Here is a 20,967-nt window from a genome sequence, read left to right as displayed (position 1 = left end):
CATCTGGTACCTCCACTCCCTGGGCCCTGCATCTGGTGTCCCAGCTCCCTGGGCCCTGCATCTGGTGTCCCAGCTCCCTGAGCCCTGCCTCTGGTGTACCTGCTCCCTGGGCCCTGCATCAGGTATCTCAGCTACATGGGCTCTGCATCTGGTACCTCCACTCCCTGGGCCCTGCATCTGGTGTCCCAGCTCCCTGGGCCCAGAATGTGGTATCTCTGCTCCCTGGGCCCTGCATCTGGAAGACTGGGAGATCCCTGGACCGTAGGGCCAGTAGAACAGTCTTCCAGACCGTTCCGTTCTCCCTCTCTACCTGCCCGTTTCCCCGGGGGTTGTAACTGGTCGTCCTGCTCGAGGCGATGCCCTTGCTGAGCAGGAATTGACGCAGCTCGTCGCTCATAATGGAGGACCCCCTATCACTGTGTATGTACGCGGGGAAACTGAACAGTGTAAAGATACCCTGGAGGGCCTTGATGATGGTGGTTGTGGTCATGTCTGGGCAGGGGATGGCGAAAGGGAACCGGGAGTGCTCGTCAATCACGTTCAGGAAGTACGTGTTGCGGTCGGTGGAGGGGAGGGGGCCTTTGAAGTCCATACTGAGGCATTCAAAGGGACAGGAAGCCTTTGTCAGGTGCGCCCTCTCTGGCCGGTAGAAGTGCGGTTTGCACTCCGCGCAGATTTGGCAGTCCCTGGTGCCTGTCCTGACCTCCTCGATGGAGTAGGGCAGGTTGCGGGTCTTGACGAAGTGGAAGAAACGAGTGACCCCCGGGTGGCAGAGGTCCTCGTGGGGGCTCGGAGGCGGTCCACTTGTGCAGTGGCACAAGGGTCACGGGACAGGGCATCAGGAGGCTCGTTTAGCTTTCCGGGACGACACAAGATCTCGTAGTCGAAGGTGGAGAGTTCTATCCTCCACCGCAAGATCTTGTCGTTTTTAATCTTGCCCCGCTGTGCATTATGAACATGAAAGCAACCGACCGTTGGTCCGTGAGGAGAGTGAATCTCCTGCCGGCGACGTAATGCCTCCAATGTTTCACAGCTTCCACTATGGCTTGTGCCTCCTTTTCGATCGAGGAATGGCGAATTTCGGAAGCATGGAGGGTACGGGAGAAGAAAGCCAGGGGCCTGTCCGTTTGGTTGAGGGTGGCCGCCAGAGCTACGTCGGACGCATCGCTCTCGACCTGGAAGGGGAGGGACTCGTCGATGGCGCGCATCGTGGCCTTTGCAATGTCTGCTTTGATGCGGCTGAAGGCATGGCGGGCCTCCGTCGACAGGGGGAAGGTTGTGGACTGGATCAGGGGTCGGGCTTTGTCTGCGTAGTTGGGGGACCCACTGTGCGTAATAGCTGAAAAACCATAGGCAGCGCTTCAGGGCCTTGGGGCAGTGAGGGAGGGGGAACTCCATACGCTCAGGGTCGGGGCCTATAACTCCATTTCGCACAACGTAGCCTAGAATGGCTAGACGGTCGGTGCTAAACACGCATCTATCCTTATTGTACATTAAATTAAGGATCTTCGCGGTCTGGAGAAATTTGCGGAGGTTGGTGTCGTGGTCCTCCTGGTCATGGCCGCAGATGGTGACGTTATCCAGATACGGGAATGTTGCGCATAAGCCGTACCGGTCAACCATTCGGTCCATCTCTCGCTGGAAGACTGAGACCCCATTAGCGACACCAAAGGGAACTCTTACAAATTGATAGAGCCGCCCATCTGCTTCGAAGGCAGTGTACTTGCGGTCACTATTACGGAGGGGTAGCTGGTGGTAGGCGGACTTCAGATCCACCGTGGAGAAGACCTTGTATTGTGCAATCCTGTTTACCAGGTCGGCTATACGGGGGAAGAGGGTACGGGTCCAGCTGCGTAAACCTGTTGATGGTCTGGCTGTAGTCAGTGACCATCCTATGCTTCTCCCCGGTCTTTACCACCACTACTTGAGCTCTCCAGGGGCTGTTGCTCGCTTCGATGACCCCTTCCCCCAGCAGCCTTTGGACCTCTGATCTGATGAAGGTCCGGTCCTGGGCACTATACCGCCTGCTCCTGGTGGCGACGGGTTTGCAATCCGGGGTGAGGTTCGCAAACAGGGAAGGCGGGTCGACCAAGACGTCTCGTGGCCGTTGATGAAGACCATTGTTGTAGCTGTTGCGAGTGTCCAAGGTCGACTGTGGTCCAGTGTCACCGAGGCCAGATGAAGCCGTTGCGAGTTCTGATCGGGCAGTGTGTAGTCGGCCGTGCTGGGGCCTGGGGCCCCATCCAAGATGGCGTCAGGGATGGACAAAATGGCGGCACCCACCCATCCCGCGTGGTGTCCGGGGGGCAAGATGGCCATGCCCGTGGGTCGCACATGGCCCTAGGATAGGGGGGTGGCGGTGCGCGCTGGCCGGTCGGGGCCTGAGGGGGGGGGTTTCCGCGGCGGTCTGGAGTCGCTGGAGACCGCGCGCGGGGTGGCGGTGAGCGCTGGCCGGTCGGGGCCTGAAGAGGGCGTTGCCGCGGCGGTCCGGAGTCGCTGGAGACCGCGGCCACGGCACGGGCCTGGCAGGCCCCCACAAAGTGGCCCTTCGTGCCGCACCCTTTGCAGGCGGCGGTGCGGGCCGGGCAGCGCGGGGGGGGGATGATTCGCCTGCCCACAGAAGAAACAGCGGGGTCCGGCGGCGTTAGCGGGCCGTCTCGTAGCGCAGGCCTGCGGAATCAGGGGGAAGGTCTGTGGGGCTGCTGCTGTGGGGTGCCACGCAGCCCAGGGGGCCGCCGCGCGGTCGGGCGCATTGGACTGCGCGTTTTTGTTGGCGGCAGTCGCAGTTTCGGCCCAGCACCAGTCGCGCCCGGTAGAAATCTTCCAACGATTCCCCGGGGCTTTGCCGTCTCGTTGCAAGCAGGTGACGTGCGTAGACCTGATTTACAGGGCGGATATAATGTCCTTCTAACAGTTCGATCGCAACATCATAGTTCTCCGCCTCCTCGATAAGGGTGTAGATCCCAGGGCTGACCCTTGAGCGCAGGAGATGCATTTTCTGTCCTTCTGAGGGGGTGCCTCCGGCCGTCTCGAGGTAGCCTTTAAAACACGCCAGCCAGTGTTTAAATATTGCAGCCGAGTTCTCCGCGTGGGGGCTGAGTTGAAGGCACTCCGGTTTGATTCGGAGATCCATCCTTCCAGCTTAAGTCTAGTAGATTAAATTGATGCGCGATCAATTACACTCAAGATGAAGGGATTTCATAACTGAAGGCTTTAATCTACTAGAACTTGTTCCCCAGCAGCTTCGGTACAGAAAGTGAAGGCTGCTGGGATGGCACCGTCTCTTATACTCCGCCTTCAGGGCGGAGCTACGTAATACAGCCAATGGTAGACTCCTGGGTCTAACCAATGGTCATCAGCCTCTCAGGTACCGCAATACCTGGTACTACCACAGGAGAATAAAAATATATTTTTTAAAAATCCAAGTCTTTGAGGGCAGCACGTTGATGCAGTGGTTAGCACTGCTGCCTCACGGCACCGAGGTCCCAGATTCGATCCCGGCCCCGGGTAACTGTCTGTGTGGCGTTTGCACATTCTCCCCGTGTTTGCGCGGGTTTCACCCCCACAACCCAAAGATGTGCAGGGTAGGTGGATTGGCCACGCTAAATTGCCCCTTAATTGGAAAAAATTAACTGGGTACTCTAAAAAAAAAAATTTAAAAATCCAACTAACTTTTTGATTTTGTTGCCTTAATGGCTCCCCATGTGGCTCAGTGTCAAATATTGTTTTATAATAACTCTGTGAAACGCTTTGGGACTTTTAAATTGCACAAAATGTGTTACATAAGTATATGTTGTTGTTGTTGTTGGTATGTCATCAATGAACGTGACAATAAAAGGACCCTGATTGAAGGATTGTAACGCTGGTAGTTTGCTTGGTGAACCATAAGTGTGCCAAGGAATATTGTGCACCGTTCTGGGCGCCACACTATAGGAAGGATGTGAACACACTGGACAGAGAGCAGAAGAGGTTTACAAGGACGGTTCCAAGGATGAGAAACTTCAGTGATGAGGAGAGATTGGAGAGGTTGGGGCTGTTCTCCTCGGGGAGAAGGCGGCCAAGAGGAGATTTGATCGAGATGTTCAAAATCATGAGGGGGGCTGGACAGAGTAGACGGGGAGAAACGGTTCCTGCTCGGAAAAGGAGGGAGAACGAGGGGGGCACAGATTTAATGCGATTTGCAAAAGAAGCAAATGTGATGTGAGAAAATGCTTTTTCGGAAGTTGTCGGGACGTGGAGTGATCTGCCTGGTATAGAGATTATCGTGCCATTTCCCGGACAAGTTAGACAAATGTTCAAAGTGGATAAAGTGTATATTGTTTTCTCCTTGAAGGGGAGGCGATGGTGTAGTGGATTGTCACTGGACTAGCAATCCAGGGTAATGTTCTGGGGACCCGGGTTCGAACCCCACCACAGAAGACGGGGAAATCCAAATTCAGGAAAGGAATCTGGGATGACAGGTCTAATTAAGCCATTGTCAGAAAGACCCATCTGGACCGCTAATGCCCCTTCAGGGAAGGAAATCTGCCGTCCTTACCCGGTCTGGCCTACATGTGACTCCAGATCCACAGCAATGTGGTTGACTCTGAACTGCCCTCTGAAATGGCCAAGCGACACTCAGTTCAAGGGCAATTAGGGATGGGCAAGAAATGCTGGCCCGGCCCAGCGACGCCCACATGCCATGAATAAATTAATAAATAATTGTTGGTTAATCTTCTGAGATGACCAGATGAGCTTTAATAAGAAGTCAGGCTCTCTGGTCCCGTGCTGTTCTTCCGGTTGAGGGTTTGCACTGATAGACTCATGAGGTTCGGTGAGGTGGTTTGAGGTTTGTCGAAATACCCAATCCTTTGCAGATCCAGGAACTGGTACGAAACTAATGGTGTGTTTCTGGCGCAGCGAGCACATCAGCAAACAGCAGTCGCAAATAGACCGTCTGTACGTGAGCCTGAAGGACTTTGTGGAGGAGCGGAAAGGCAAGCTGGAGCAACACTACTGGCTCTTCCAGCTAAACCGCGAGGTTGACGAACTGGAGCAGTGGATTGCAGAGCGAGAGGTTGTAGCGGGGTCACCAGAACTTGGGCAAGACTACGAACACGTCACAGTAAGTGAGAAACCCCTGATGTCGTTAATTGGATTGTGAAATTGATGCAAAATGTATTGCTTTGGCATTCACACCCCTACAACTGGTGAGCGGAGGTTGAAGTGTTAGATTTGTAGATTCACTGCAGAGCATAAGGAGACCATTTGGCCCATCGAGTCTCCACCCTCTGTCAGAGCACCCGACAAAGTCTCACTCCCCCGCCCTATCCCTGTAATCCCACTTAACCTTTGCACACTAAGGGGCAATTCAGCGTGGTCAGCCCAACTAACCTGCGCGTCTTTGGGTTGTGGGAGGAAACCCACGCAGACATGGGTAGAACGTGTAAACTCCAGACAGACAGTCGCCCAAGGCCGGAATCAAATCCAGGTCCCTGGCGCTGTGAGGCAGCAGTGCTAACCACTGCATCACCTTGCCGCCCCAATGTTATGCTTCAGAATGTTGGGGAAGGACGGAACTGGAACCAATCTTTATGCATTTTTATAAATGTTTATTTACAGTGATATACATTACAAGCACGCACCTCCTAACCCAACAATCCCAGATACAGTCGGTTCCTATTTATAGAGACAAAAGTGAATCTCCAGTTCATGTTCAACACCTGTATACAGCTAAGCCCAATTAATATACAATTAACAGGAGGGGATGGGCGCTTAATCCTTAAACAAGGCAACCCCAACACTACCTCCATGTCTGCCGCCATTTTACGGTGATGGGATTTGCGATTGTCCCATTCTCGAGCGATGGGGAGACTTTATTAGAACATTTAAACTGAGCTCCATAGGGCAGTCGAGAACTGGATTTATATTTAATAGTTGCTGTTGCCCAAGGGTTGGGACTTATGAAAAGGAGACTCGCCTCAGGATGGTGCCTCCTCATGGCCTAGGAGGAACATAGAGACTCGACCGTCTCTCTCAAACCACCAGCGGATCTCAGACTCCCACCCTCCCCTCCCCTGGCTCCCCCCCCCCCCCCCCCCCCCCCCCCCCCCCCGCCCCCCAGCGCTTCTCTTTGCTCAGCCCCTCCAGCGATGACATCTCTTTCCTACCCCAGCCCTGATCTCTCCCCAGTCAGTCGAACCCCTGAATTCTTCTCCTCCCTCCCCTGCTGGCTGAGGATCTGAGCTCATCGACCTCCATTGGAATACAGAAACACGAGTGTAACATGGTACAGACCAGTCGATTTCGGCGGCGTGAGAGCAGCTGGTTAGTCAATTTCAGCGGGAGCGTTGCGGAAGGAGGTTGCTGGGAGGTAAGTCAACCTTTAAAAGCACTTCTCTTTGCAGGGGCAGGCCAGTCGATTTCGGCGGCGTGAGAGCAGCTGGTTAGTCAGTTTCAGCGGGAGCATTGCGGAAGGAGGTTGCTGGGAGGTAAGTCAACCTTTAAAAGCACTTGTCTTTGCAGGGGCAGGCCAGTCGATTTCGGCGGCGTGAGAGCAGCTGGTTAGTCAATTTCAGCGGGAGCATTGCGGAAGGAGGTTGCTGGGAGGTAAGTCAACCTTTAAAAGCACTTCTCTTTGCAGGGGCAGGCCAGTTGATTTCGGCGGCGTGAGAGCAGCTGGTTAGTCAATTTCAGCGGGAGCATTGCGGAAGGAGGTTGCTGGGAGGTAAGTCAACCTTTAAAAGCACTTCTCTTTGCAGGGGCAGGCCAGTCGATTTCGGCGGCGTGAGAGCAGCTGGTTAGTCAGTTTCAGCGGGAGCATTGCGGAAGGAGGTTGCTGGGAGGTAAGTCAACCTTTAAAAGCACTTCTCTTTGCAGGGGCAGGCCAGTCGATTTCGGCGGCGTGAGAGCAGCTGGTTCGTCAATTTCAGCGGGAGCATTGCGGAAGGAGGTTGCTGGGAGGTAAGTCAACCTTTAAAAGCACTTCTCTTTGCAGGGGCAGGCCAGTCGATTTCGGCGGCGTGAGAGCAGCTGGTTAGTCAATTTCAGCGGGAGCATTGCGGAAGGAGGTTGCTGGGAGGTAAGTCAACCTTTAAAAGCACTTCTCTTTGCAGGGGCAGGCCAGTCGATTTCGGCGGGAGAACAGCTGGTGAGTGGTGAGTCAGTTTCAGCAGGAGCTGAGAATTTTTCTTTTTTTTTTTTTTAAATTAGTTTTTTAGGCGGGATCAGGAAGTCGACCCGCGGACGTCTGGGAAGACCCTCACCAATAAATTCTGGTGGAGAGGAAACCCGAGACACTACACGTGTAGTGTCTCCCACCCGCCCTCCTCCTCTAACCTAATAATAAAACCCATTGGTCTGAGGTAAGTACCATATTTTTATTATATTATTATTATTTTTTATAAAAATTTAATTTAGTTGTTAGCCAGATCTTGGTAGAAAGTTAGAGGAATGGCAGGGAAGGGAGTGCAATGTTCCTCCTGCAGGATGTTTGAGGTGAGGGATGCAGTTAGTGTCCCTGCTGATTTTACCTGCAGGAAGTGCTGCCATCTCCAGCTCCTCCAAGACCGAGTTAGGGAACTGGAGCTGGAGTTGGAAGAACTTCGGATCATTCGGGAGGCAGAAGGGGTCATAGATAGCAGCTTCAGGGAATTAGTTACACCAAAGATTGGAGATAGGTGGGTAACTGTAAGAGGGACTGGGAAAAAACAGTCAGTGCAGGGATCCCCTGCGGTCGTTCCCCTGAGAAACAAGTATACCGCTTTGGATACTTGTGGGGGGGACGACTTACCAGGGGTAAGCCATGGGGTACGGGCCTCTGGCACGGAGTCTGTCCCTGTTGCTCAGAAGGGAAGGGGGGAGAGGAGCAGAGCATTAGTAATTGGGGACTCTATAGTCAGGGGCACAGATAGGAGATTTTGTGGGAGCGTGAGAGACTCACGTTTGGTATGTTGCCTCCCAGGTGCAAGGGTACGTGATGTCTCGGATCGTGTTTTCCGGGTCCTTAGGGGGGAGGGGGAGCAGCCCCAAGTCGTGGTCCACATTGGCACCAACGACATAGGTAGGAAAGGGGACAAGGATGTCAGGCAGGCTTTCAGGGAGCTAGGATGGAAGCTCAGAACTAGAACAAACAGAGTTGTTATCTCTGGGTTGTTGCCCGTGCCACGTGATAGTGAGATGAGGAATAGGGAGAGAGAGCATTTAAACACGTGGCTACAGGGATGGTGCAGGCGGGAGGGTTTCAGATTTTTGGATAACTGGGGCTCTTTCTGGGGAAGGTGGGACCTCTACAGACAGGATGGTCTACATCTGAACCTGAGGGGCACAAATATCCTGGGGGGGAGATTTGTTAGTGCTCTTTGGGGGGGTTTAAACTAATGCAGCAGGGGCATGGGAACCTGGATTGTAGTTTTAGGGTAAGGGAGAATGAGAGTATAGAGGTCAGGAGCACAGATTTGACGTCACAGGAGGGGGCCAGCGTTCAGGTAGGTGGTTTGAAGTGTGTCTACTTCAATGCCAGGAGTATACGAAACAAGGTAGGGGAACTGGCAGCGTGGGTTGGTACCTGGGACTTCGATGTTGTGGCCATTTCGGAGACATGGATAGAGCAGGGACAGGAATGGATGTTGCAGGTTCCGGGGTTTAGGTGTTTTAGTAAGCTCAGAGAAGGAGGCAAAAGAGGGGGAGGTGTGGCGCTGCTAGTCAAGAGCAGTATTACGGTGGCGGAGAGGATGCTAGATGGGGACTCTTCTTCCGAGGTAGTATTGGCTGAAGTTAGAAACAGGAAAGGAGAGGTCACCCTGTTGGGAGTTTTTTATAGGCCTCCTAATAGTTCTAGGGATGTAGAGGAAAGGATGGCGAAGATGATTCTGGATATGAGCGAAAGTAACAGGGTAGTTATTATGGGAGACTTTAACTTTCCAAATATTGACTGGAAAATATATAGTTCGAGTACAATAGATGGGTCGTTTTTTGTACAGTGTGTGCAGGAGGGTTTCCTGAAACAATATGTTGACAGGCCAACAAGAGGCGAGGCCACGTTGGATTTGGTTTTGGGTAATGAACCAGGCCAGGTGTTGGATTTGGAGGTAGGAGAGCACTTTGGGGACAGTGACCACAATTCGGTGACGTTTACGTTAATGATGGAAAGGGATAAGTATACACCGCAGGGCAAGAGTTATAGCTGGGGGAAGGGAAATTATGATGCCATTAGACGTGACTTGGGGGGGATAAGGTGGAGAAGTAGGCTGCAAGTGTTGGGCACACTGGATAAGTGGGGCTTGTTCAAGGATCAGCTACTGCGTGTTCTTGATAAGTATGTACCGGTCAGACAGGGAGGAAGGCGTCGAGCGAGGGAACCGTGGTTTACCAGGGAAGTGGAATCTCTTGTTAAGAGGAAGAAGAAGGCCTATGTGAAGATGAAGTGTGAAGTTTCGGTTGGGGCGATGGATAGTTAGTTACAAGGTAGCGAGGAAGGATCTAAAGAGAGAGCTAAGACGAGCAAGGAGGGGACATGAGAAGTATTTGGCAGGAAGGATCAAGGAAAACCCAAAAGCTTTCTATAGGTATGTCAGGAATAAGCGAATGACTAGGGAAAGAGTAGGACCAGTCAAGGACAGGGATGGGAAATTGTGTGTGGAGTCTGAAGAGATAGGCGAGATACTAAATGAATATTTTTCGTCAGTATTCACTCAGGAAAAAGATAATGTTGTGGAGGAGAATGCTGAGCCCCAGGCTAATAGAATAGATGGCATTGAGGTACGTAGGGAAGAGGTGTTGGCAATTCTGGACAGGCTGAAAATAGATAAGTCCCCGGGACCTGATGGGATTTATCCTTGGATTCTATGGGAGGCCAGGGAAGAGATTGCTGGACCTTTGGCTTTGATTTTTATGTCATCATTGGCTACAGGAATAGTGCCAGAGGACTGGAGGACAGCAAATGTGGTCCCTTTGTTCAAAAAGGGGAGCAGAGACAACCCCGGCAACTATAGACCGGTGAGCCTCACGTCTGTAGTGGGTAAAGTCTTGGAGGGGATTATAAGGGACAAGATTTATAATCATCTAGATAGGAATAATATGATCAGGGATAGTCAGCATGGCTTTGTGAAGGGTAGGTCATGCCTCACAAACCTTATTGAGTTCTTTGAGAAGGTGACTGAACAGGTAGACGAGGGTAGAGCAGTTGATGTGGTGTATATGGATTTCAGCAAAGCGTTTGATAAGGTTCCCCACGGTAGGCTATTGCAAAAAATACGGAGGCTGGGGATTGAGGGTGATTTAGAGATGTGGATCAGAAATTGGCTAGCTGAAAGAAGACAGAGGGTGGTGGTTGATGGGAAATGTTCAGAATGGAGTACAGTCACAAGTGGAGTACCACAAGGATCTGTTCTGGGGCCGTTGCTGTTTGTCATTTTTATCAATGACCTAGAGGAAGGCGCAGAAGGGTGGGTGAGTAAATTTGCAGACGATACTAAAGTCGGTGGTGTTGTCGATAGTGTGGAAGGATGTAGCAGGTTACAGAGGGATATAGATAAGCTGCAGAGCTGGGCTGAGAGGTGGCAAATGGAGTTTAATGTAGAGAAGTGTGAGGTGATTCACTTTGGAAGGAATAACAGGAATGCGGAATATTTGGCTAATGGTAAAGTTCTTGAAAGTGTGGCTGAGCAGAGGGATCTAGGTGTCCATGTACATAGATCCCTGAAAGTTGCCACCCAGGTTGATAGGGTTGTGAAGAAGGCCTATGGAGTGTTGGCCTTTATTGGTAGAGGGATTGAGTTCCGGAGTCGGGAGGTCATGTTGCAGCTGTACAGAACTCTGGTCCGGCCGCATTTGGAGTATTGCGTACAGTTCTGGTCACCGCATTATAGGAAGGACGTGGAGGCTTTGGAGCGGGTGCAGAGGAGATTTACCAGGATGTTGCCTGGTATGGAGGGAAAATCTTATGAGGAAAGGCTGACGGACTTGAGGTTGTTTTCGTTGGAGAGAAGAAGGTTAAGAGGAGACTTAATAGAGGCATACAAAATGATCAGGGGGTTGGATAGGGTGGACAGTGAGAGCCTTCTCCCGCGGATGGATATGGCTGGCACGAGGGGACATAACTTTAAACTGAGGGGTAATAGATATAGGACAGAGGTCAGAGGTAGGTTCTTTACGCAAAGAGTAGTGAGGCCGTGGAATGCCCTACCTGCTACAGTAGTGAACTCGCCAACATTGAGGGCATTTAAAAGTTTATTGGATAAACATATGGATGATAATGGCATAGTGTAGGTTAGATGGCTTTTGTTTCGGTGCAACATCGTGGGCCGAAGGGCCTGTACTGCGCTGTATTGTTCTATGTTCTATGTTCTATGTATGCACTCAATACAGACACAGACCACAGACACACACATGCATGTACGTTCACACACTCCGTACACATCCTCAACACAAACACATGCTCAATATGTACACACACTCGATATATACACAAACACACACTCAATGTATACACACATGCTCAAAACACACTCAATACACACTCAGAACATGCTCAATACGCACTCAAAACACGTTCAATACACACATACATGCTCAAAACACACATTCACTCAAAACACACAGACGCAAAACATACTTGGCATACACACACACATGCTTAAAACACACTCACTCAAAACACACTCAATACACGCACAAGCTAAAAACACACACTCAAAACACACATACACACACTTAATATACACCCACACATATCACACTCAATGCACACCCACACACTCAATGCACACCCACACTCTCCACACATACACACCTGAAATGGCCTAACGAGCTGCTCAGTTGTATCAAACTGCGACAAAGGGGACACAAAGGAATGAAATCAGACGGCCCACCCGGCATTGACCCAGGCTCCGGAACCGACAACAGCAAACCAAACCCTGTCGCCCCTGCAAAGTTCTCATTATTAACATCTGGGGGCTTGCACCAATGTCTGGAGATTTGTCTCACAGACTAGTTAAACAACAGCCTGACATAGTCACAGTCACATTGAGGATACCCTTCATCGTGTTGTGTGGCACTACCACCGTGCTAAATGGGATAGACTTCGAACAGATCTGGAAACTCAAAACTGGGCACCCGCGAAACACTGTGGGCCATCAGCAGCAGCAGAATTGTACTCAATCACAATCTGTAACCTCATGGCCCGGCATATCCCCCACTCTGCCATTACCACCAAGCCAGGGGATCAGCCCTGCTTCAGTGAAGAGTGCAGGAGAGCCAGGAGCCACATGAGGCCGACCTAAAAATGAGGTGACGACCTGGTGAAGCTACAGGAAGCCACTTGCAGTCTTGCCATATCCAGTCGTGAATGGTGTGGATAATTAAATTAAACAACTCACTGATAGAGGAGGCTCCACAACTATCCCCATCCTCACTGATGGAGGAGCCCAGCACATCAGTGCAAACGACAAGGCTGAGGCATTCGCAACAACCTTCAGCCAGAAGTGCCGATGATCGATCTCGGTCTGCTCCAGAAGTCCCCAGCATCATCAGATGTCGATCTTCAGCCAATACGATTCACTCCACATGATATCAAGAAATGGCTGAAGGCCCTGGATACTGCAAAGGCTCTGGGCCGCGACAATATCCCGGCAATAGTACTGGAGGCTTGTACTTCAGAATTTGCCGCACCCCTAGCCAAGCTGTTCCAGTACAGCTACAACACTGGCATCTACCCGGCAATGTGGAAAATTGCCCAGGTGTGTCCTGTACGCAAGAAACAGGACAAATCCAACCCAGCCAATTACCGTCCTATCAGTCTACTCTCCATCATCAGTAAAGTGATGGAAGGAGTCATCAACAGTGCTGTCAAGCGGCACTTACTCAGCAATAACCTGCTCACGGACGCTCAGTTTGGGTCCCGCCAGGGTCACTCAGCTCCTGACCTCATGACAGCCTTGGCTCAAACATGACAAAAGAGCTGAATGCCAGAGGTGAGGTGGGAGTGACTGCCCTTGACATCAAGGCAGCATTTGACCGAGTGTGTCATCAAGGAGCCCGAGCTAAACTGGAGTCAATGGGAATCAGGGGGGAAACTCTCCGCTGGTTGGAGTCATACCCGGCACAAAGGAAGATGGTTGTGGCGGTTGGAGGTCAATCATCGCAACTCCAGGACATCACTGCAGGAGTTCCTCAGGGTCGTGTCCGAGGCCCAACAAACTTCAGCTGCTTCATCAATGACCTTCCCTCCACCATAAGGTCAGAAGTGGAATGTTTGTGGATGACTGCACAATGTTCAGCGCCATTCGCGACTCCTCAAATACTGAAGCAGCCCGTGTCCAAATGCAGCAAGGCCTGGACAATATCCAGGCTTGGGCTGACAAGTGGCAAGTTACATTCGTGCCACATAAGTGCCAGGCAATGACCATGTCCTTCAAGAGAGAATCAAACCACTGGCCCTTGACATTCAATGGCATTACCATCACTGTGTCCCCCACAATCAACATCCTGGGGATTACCATTGATCAGAAACTGAACTGGACTAGCCATATAAATATTGTGTCTACAAGAGCAGGTCAGAAGCTGGGAATCCTGCAGCGAGTAACTCACCTCCTGACTCCCCAAAGCCTGTGCACTATCTACAAGCACAAGTCAGGAGTGTGATGGAATACTCTCCACTTGCCTGGATGAGTGGAGCTCCAACAACACTCAAGAAGCTCAACACCATCCAGAAAACGCAGCCCAATTAATTGCTCCCCTTACACAGACATTCAAACCCTCCACCACCAATTAACAGCCGTGTGTATCATTTACAAGATGCACTGCAGTAACCCACCAAGGCTCCTTAGACAGCACCTTTCAACCCCACGACCACTACCATCTTGAAGGACAAGTAGGCACCACTACCTGGAGGTTCCCTTCCAAGTCACTCATCACCCTGACTTGGAAATATATCGGCCGTTCCTTCACTGTAGCTGGGTCAAAATCCTGGAAATCCCTCCCGAACAGCACAGTGGGTGCACCTACACCTCAATGACTGCAGCGGTTCAAGAAGACAACTCACCACCACCTTCTGAAGGGCAACTCGGGATGGGCAATAAATGCTGGGCCTAACCAGCGATGCCCACATCCCGTAAAAGAACTTTTAAAAATGTAAATGCCAAATGGCATAAAAACGATCGTCCACGCATTCACCGCGGCGCATGAGAGAATGGGCCTCAGACTAAACATCCGGAAAACAAAGCTTCTCTGCCAGCCCGCTCCTCCCATGCAAAACTGCTCCCCCTACCATCAAGATCCACGGTGAGCTCCTGGACAATGTGGATCATTTCCCATACTTCAGGAGCCTCATCTCTGCGCGAGCAGGCATCGATGATTAAATCCAGCATCGACGTCAATGCGCCAGCGCAGTTGTAATGACATCCAATTGGCATTATTGGTTGGCCAATTGGAGTATGAGCTCCCTCAATGATAGCTCATTGAGGGGGCCCATATAAGCACCTGTGTAGGCTTGTGAGGCAGTCTTAAGATGACTGGAATGCAAGCAGCACTGTTTAGAGCTGCTCTTGTATATAAGTTATTGCAAATAAATACTGGTGTAGTGACGGTACCCCTGCCTCCTGTGGATCATTACAGTGGCGACGAGGTAAACCAAGAACCTTGCGGAGACCAGCTGCCGCACTCAGAGGGTAAGCCTTGCTCTTTCAAAAATGCCTCTTTTTGGGAAGTTGGATGCATTCGACCCGACTATTGAGGACTGGTCCCAGTATGTGCAGAGAATGTGTTACTTTTTCCAGGCCAATGAGATAACGGAGGACGGAAGGAAACAGGTTATACTGCTGTCAGCGTGCGGACCCTCAGCCTTCGCCATTATACGTAGTCTAGCTTATCCCGATACGCCGGACACAATACCTTTCCAAGAATTAACAAAATTGGTGGAAGAGCACTATGACCCAAAACCACCCCTCATTTTGCGTAGGTACAGATTCTACACAACGAAGCGGGAAGACAGAGAGTCAGTCACAAATTTCTTGACCCACCTGAGAAGGCTGGCGGAAAAATGTGAGTTCGGCCTGACGCTAAATGAAATGCTTCGGGACCGGTTAGTGTGTGGCATAAATGACCTCCAAATACAGAAGTGCCTGTTGACGGAAACGCAGCTAGACTGCAGGCGGGCGTTACAGCTCGCACTGTCCCGAGAAAAGGCAGCAAGTGGGGCGCAGGAACTACAAGGCACGCCAATGGAGGTAGATACCTGGGAGAGGGACTACCACAATGGGTCCAGCTACCAGATAGCCACCCTCAGGAAAAGCCTGAGGAACAGAGGGCCAAGGGAAAACCCCAGAACTGCCCCCAAGTCTGCTAGGACTAACTGGAGACAGAGGGAACTACCGGCTGAGGCTCCCCCAACAGAGAAGGACCGTTTCTGGCACCAGACAGAGTGGGGTAACAGCGACAGAAACCCTAGAAGGAGGTGGCAAAAGAGGAATAGCAGGTGGGGATGCAGGGAAGTACACAACCTAGATGCCCCATCCTCCTCCGAAGGGGAACAGTGATATAATATTGTGACGAAGAAAGCAGAACCTATTAAGATTACCCCACGGGTGAACGGTCGGCCGACAATAATGGAAATAGACACGGGTGCGGCCGTATCAGTAATGGGAGTGGCAGCATTTAAAAAAAATCAAAGATGGACTCCAGCCACTAACCTTAACAAAAACATCGACAAAACTTAAAACCTACACGGGGGAACCCCTGGAAGTTCCAGGCACGACTCATGTACCCGTGGAATATGACAAACAATTGCTCAGATTACCGTTGACGATAGTAGAGGGCTCCGGATCAAACTTAATAGGACGGAACTGGCTGAAAGACCTAAACTTAGATTGGATGAAAATTTTCCAGAGTGGAAGCGGGCAGTTGAGTGGAGTACTCCAAAAATACCCGGAGGTCTTCCAAGAAGGTTTGGGGGAAATTATAGGCGCCAAAGCAACTTTGCACGTGGACCCAGAAGCCCTTCCAAAATTTTGTAAGGCCAGGCCGGTACCTTTTGCATTAAGGAAGAAAGTAGATGTCGAAATAGAAAGGTTACGGCGCGACGGCATTATCAGACAGTACAGTTCTCGGAATGGGCAGCGCCGGTGGTACCAATTTTGAAGCCAGACGGCTCAATACGTCTCTGTGGAGATTTCAAACAGACGGTAAACAAATACGCACTGCTGGACAAATACCCCATCCCCAAAATAGACGACCTATATGCCAAATTGGCAGGTGGCCTTTTGTTCACGAAACTGGACATGAGCCACGCCTACCTGCAGTTAAAACTGGACAAGGACTCCCAGAAGTTCGCTACGATCAACACCCTGAAGGGACTTTTTTGTTATACTAGGCTACCCTTCGGAGTGTCATCAGCCTGCGCTATATTCCAGCGTACGATGGAAAATATTTTGCAGGGACTACCGCAGGTGGCGATTTATTTGGACGATGTCTTAATCACGGGTAGGACAAACAGGGAACGCTTAAGGAACCTGGAGGAAGTGCTCAGGCGTTTCGCAAAGGCAGGCGTACGGCTGAAAAGAGAAAAATGTGTTTTTCTGGCCCCACAAGTGACGTACCTGGGATATCAAGTAGACAAGTCGGGCTGACACCCATTGGAAGACCGAGTAAGGGCAATAAAAGAAGCCCCAGCTCCCACCACAGTCCAGGAGCTACGATCATTTCTAGGATTGGTAACATATTATGGCAAATTTATTGAAAATAGGGCGTCCATCCTAGAACTCCTCCACCAGCTACTAAAAAAGGGACAAGAATGGAAATGGTCCGCCCGCCAAAACCGAGCATTTAGGGACATTAAGGAACAGCTGTCATCCGAAAATGTTCTAGAGCATTATCACCCAAGGAAGGAGTTGGTGGTCACGTGTGACGCATCACCTTATGGGGTAGGAGCCGTCATAGCCCATAGAGGAAGGAATGGGGAAGAACGGCCAATAGCCTATGCTTCGAGGACCTTGGCGATGGCTGAGAGAAAGTACGCGCAAATCGAGAAGGAAGGACTGGCGGTGATATTTGCAGTAAAAAAATTTCACCAGTATCTGTACGGGCGGAAATTCACCATAGTGACGGACCATAAGCCGTTAGTAGGGTTATTAAAAGAAGACAAGTCAATACGCCCGATTGCATCAGCTAGAATCCAACGCTGGGCGTTGCTACTGGCGGCGTATAGATACGTTCTGGAGCACAGACCGGGAACGCGAGTAGCAAATGCAGATGCTTTGAGCAGACTTCCCCTCCCAGACACCCCACCGCTAATACCGAAAGTAGAGGAGACAGTAACGACTCTAAATTTTTTGGACACCCTACCAGTGGACGCACAACATATTCGGTTGTGGACGCAAAAAGACCCAGTTTTAGCCAAGATGAAGCATTTACTGCTAACGGGAACTGGAGAGACCAGTGGAGCCCCAGATGCACCCATACTGGAGCAGAAGGGACCAAATCACCGTAGAAGACGGTATCCTATTATGGGGAGCCCGGGTAATAGTCCCAGCTCAGGGCCGTCGGGCAATCTTAACCGAGTTACATCACGGACACCCAGGGGTGTCTAAAATGAAGATGCTAGCTCAAAGCTACGTTTGGTGGCCAGGATTGGACACAGACATAGCAGCCTTGGTACGTCAGTGCCAGGAATGCCAACAGGGGCAAAGAGTGCCACCAGCTGCGCCGATGCACACGTGGGAATGGTCAGGCAGACCGTGGACCTGCCTGCAAATTTACCACGCCGGCCCTTTCATGGGCTCAATGTTTTTGGTGGTAGTGGACGCCCACTCCAAATGGTTGGACGTCCACCGGGTAAACGCGGCAAGCACAGCATCGACAATTGAAAAGCTCAGGGCCTCGTTTGCAACACATGGACTTCCGGAGGTAGTGGTGTCAGACAACGGAACGGCATTCACAAGCGGGGAATTTGGAAAATTCCTAAAGGGAAACGGAGTCCGCACATCAAAACGGCCCCTTACCAACCAGCGTACAACGGCCTGGCAGAGAGAGCGGTCCAGGCACTAAAAGCGGGACTCAAGAAGCAGCTGGCAACGTCAAAGAACAAAGAAAAGTACAGCACAGGAACCTTCGGCCCTCCAAGCCCGTGCCGACCATGCTGACGACTAAACTACAATCTTCTACACTTCCTGGGTCGGTATCCCTCTATTCCCATCCTATTCATGTATTTGTCAAGATGCCCCTTAAATGTGACCTGTGGACTTGTACACCTAGATCTCTCTGACTTTCAATACTCTTGAGGGTTCTACCATTCACTGTATATTCCCTACCTGCATTAGACCTTCCAAAATGCATTACCTCACATTTGTCCGGATTAAACTCCATCTGCCATCTCTCCGCCCAAGTCTCCAAAAGATCTAAATCCTGCTGTATCCTCTGACAGTCCTCATCGCTATCCGCAATTCCACTAACCTTTGTGTCGTCTGCAAACTTACTAAGCAGACCAGTTACAGTTTCCTCCAAATCATTTATATATACTACAAACAGCAAAGGTCCCAGCACTGATCCCTGCGGAACACCACTGGTCACAGCCCTCTATTTTTGAAAAGCATCCTACCATCGCTACTCTCTGCCTTCTATTACCTAGCCAGCTCTGTATCCACCTTGCCAGCTCACCCCTGATCCCGTGTGACTTCACCTTTTGTACTAGTATACCATGAGGGACCTTGTCAAAGGCCTTACTGAAGTCCATATAGACAACATCCACTACCCTACCTGCATCAATCATCTTTGTGACCTCCTCGAAAAACTCTATCAAGTTAGTGAGACACGACCTCCCCTTCACAAAACCATGCTGCCTCTCACTAATACGTCCATTTGCTTCCAAATGGGAGTAGATCCTGTCTCGAAGAATTCTCTCCAGTAATTTCCCTACCACTGAAGTAAGGCTCACCAGCCTGTTGTTCCCTGGATTATCCTTGCTACCCTTCTTAAACAGAGGAACAACATTGGCTATTCTCCAGTCCTCCGGGACATCACCTGAAGACAGTGAGGATCAAAAGATTTCTGTCAAGGCCTCAGCAATTTCCTCTCCAGCCTCCTTCAGTATTCTGGGGTAGATCCCATCAGGCCCTGGGGACTTATCGACCTTAATATTTTTTTAAGACACCCAACACCTCATCTTTTTGGATCTCAATGTGACCCAGGCTATCTACACACCCTTCTCCAGACTCAATATCCACCAATTCCTTCTCTTTGGTGAATACTGATGCAAAGTATTCATTTCGTACCTCGCCCATTTCCTCTGGCTCCACACATAGATTCCCTTGCCTATCCTTCAGTGGGCCAACCCTTTCCCTAGCTACCCTCTTGCTTTTTATGTACGTGTAAAAAGCCTTGGGATTTTCCTTAACCCTATTTGCCAATGACTTTTCGTGACCCCTTCTAGCCCTCCTGACTCCTTGCATAAGTTCCTTCCTACTTTCCTTATATTCCACACAGGCTTCGTCTGTTCCCAGCCTTTTAGCCCTGACAAATGCCTCCTTTTTCCTTTTTGACGAGGCCTACAATATCGCTCGTTATCCAAGGTTCCCGAAAATTGCCGTATTTATCCTTCTTCCTCACAGGAACATGCCGGTCCTGAATTCCTTTCAACTGACACTTGAAAGCCTCCCACATGTCAGATGTTGATTTGCCCTCAAACATCCGCCCCCAATCTAGGTTCTTCAGTTCCCGCCTAATATTGTTATAATTAGCCTTCCCCCAATTTAGCACATTCACCCTGAGGCCACTCTTATCTTTGTCCACCAGCACTTTAAAACTTACTGAATTGTGGTCACTGTATCCGAAATGCTCCCCGACTGAAACTTCTACCACCTGGCCGGGCTCATTCCCCAATACCAGGTCCAGTACCACCCCTTCCCTAGTTGGACTGTCTACATATTGTTTTAAGAAGCCCTCCTGGATGCTCCTTACAAACTCTGCCCCGTCTAAGCCCCTGGCATTAAGTGAGTCGCAGTCAATATTGGGGAAGTTGAAGTCTCCCATCACCACAACCCTGTTGTTTTTACTCTTTTCCAAAATCTGTCTACCTATCTGCTCCTCTATCTCCCGCTGGCTGTTGGGAGGCCAGTAGTAAACTGTGATTGCACCCTTCCTATTCCTGATCTCTACCCATATAGCCTCACTGCCCTCTGAGGTGTCCTCCCGTAGTAAAGCTGTGATATCCTCCCTAACCAGTAGCGCAACTCCGCCACCCCTTTTACATTCCCCTCTATCCCGCCTGAAACATCTAAATCCTGGAACGTTTAGCTGCCAATCCTGCCCTTCCCTCAACCAGGTCTCTGTAATGGAAACAACATCATAGTTCCAAGTAGTAATCCAAGCTCTAAGTTCATCTGCCTTACCACTAATACTTCTTGCATTAAAACATATGCACTTCAGGCCACCAGACCTGTTGTGTTCAGCAACTTCTCCCTGTCTGCTCTGCCTCAGAGCCCCACTGTCCCTATTCCCTAGTTCTCCCTCAATGCTCTCACCTTCTGACCTATTGCTCCCGTGCCCACCCCCTGCCATACTAGTTTAAACCCTCCCGTGTGACACTAGCAAACCTCGCGGCCAGGATATTTATGCCTCTCCAGTTTAGATGCAACCCGTCGTTCTTATATAGGTCACACCTGCCCCGGAAGAGCTCCCAGTGGTCCAGATAATGGAAACCCTCCCTCCTACACCTGCTGTTTAGCCACGTGTTTAGCTGCGCTATCTTCCTATTTCTAGCCTCACTGGCACGTGGCACAGGGAGTAATCCCGAGATTACAACCCTAGAGGTCCTGTCTTTTAACTTTCTGCCTAGCTCCCTGAACTCCTGCTGCAGGACCTCATGCCCCTTCCTGCCTATGTTGTTAGTACCAATATGTACAACGACCTCTGCCTGTTTGCCCTCCCCCTTCAGGATGCCCTCTACCCGTTCGGAGACATCCTGGACCCTAGCACCAGGGAGGCAACATACCATCCTGG

General features: G+C 50.7%; 1 protein-coding gene across 1 annotated transcript in view; it reads left to right on the top strand.

Moving 5' to 3' along the window:
- Nucleotides 1-20,967, top strand: part of sptbn4b (spectrin, beta, non-erythrocytic 4b) — a gene marked incomplete at its 5' end in the record, with an annotated part of 283,604 nt that overhangs the window by 209,445 nt on the left and 53,192 nt on the right. Inside the window, one exon of the mRNA XM_072489877.1 lies at nt 4,900-5,104. Coding sequence (XP_072345978.1) covers nt 4,900-5,104 — 205 coding nt within the window. The remainder of the gene's footprint in view (nt 1-4,899; nt 5,105-20,967) is intronic.

This window comes from Scyliorhinus torazame, chromosome 25 (genome assembly GCF_047496885.1).
Source record: "Scyliorhinus torazame isolate Kashiwa2021f chromosome 25, sScyTor2.1, whole genome shotgun sequence".
Classification (NCBI taxonomy): Eukaryota; Metazoa; Chordata; class Chondrichthyes; order Carcharhiniformes; family Scyliorhinidae; genus Scyliorhinus; species Scyliorhinus torazame.
Note: the sequence above shows the minus strand (reverse complement) of the source record. Positions and strands in the feature narration are given on the sequence as shown.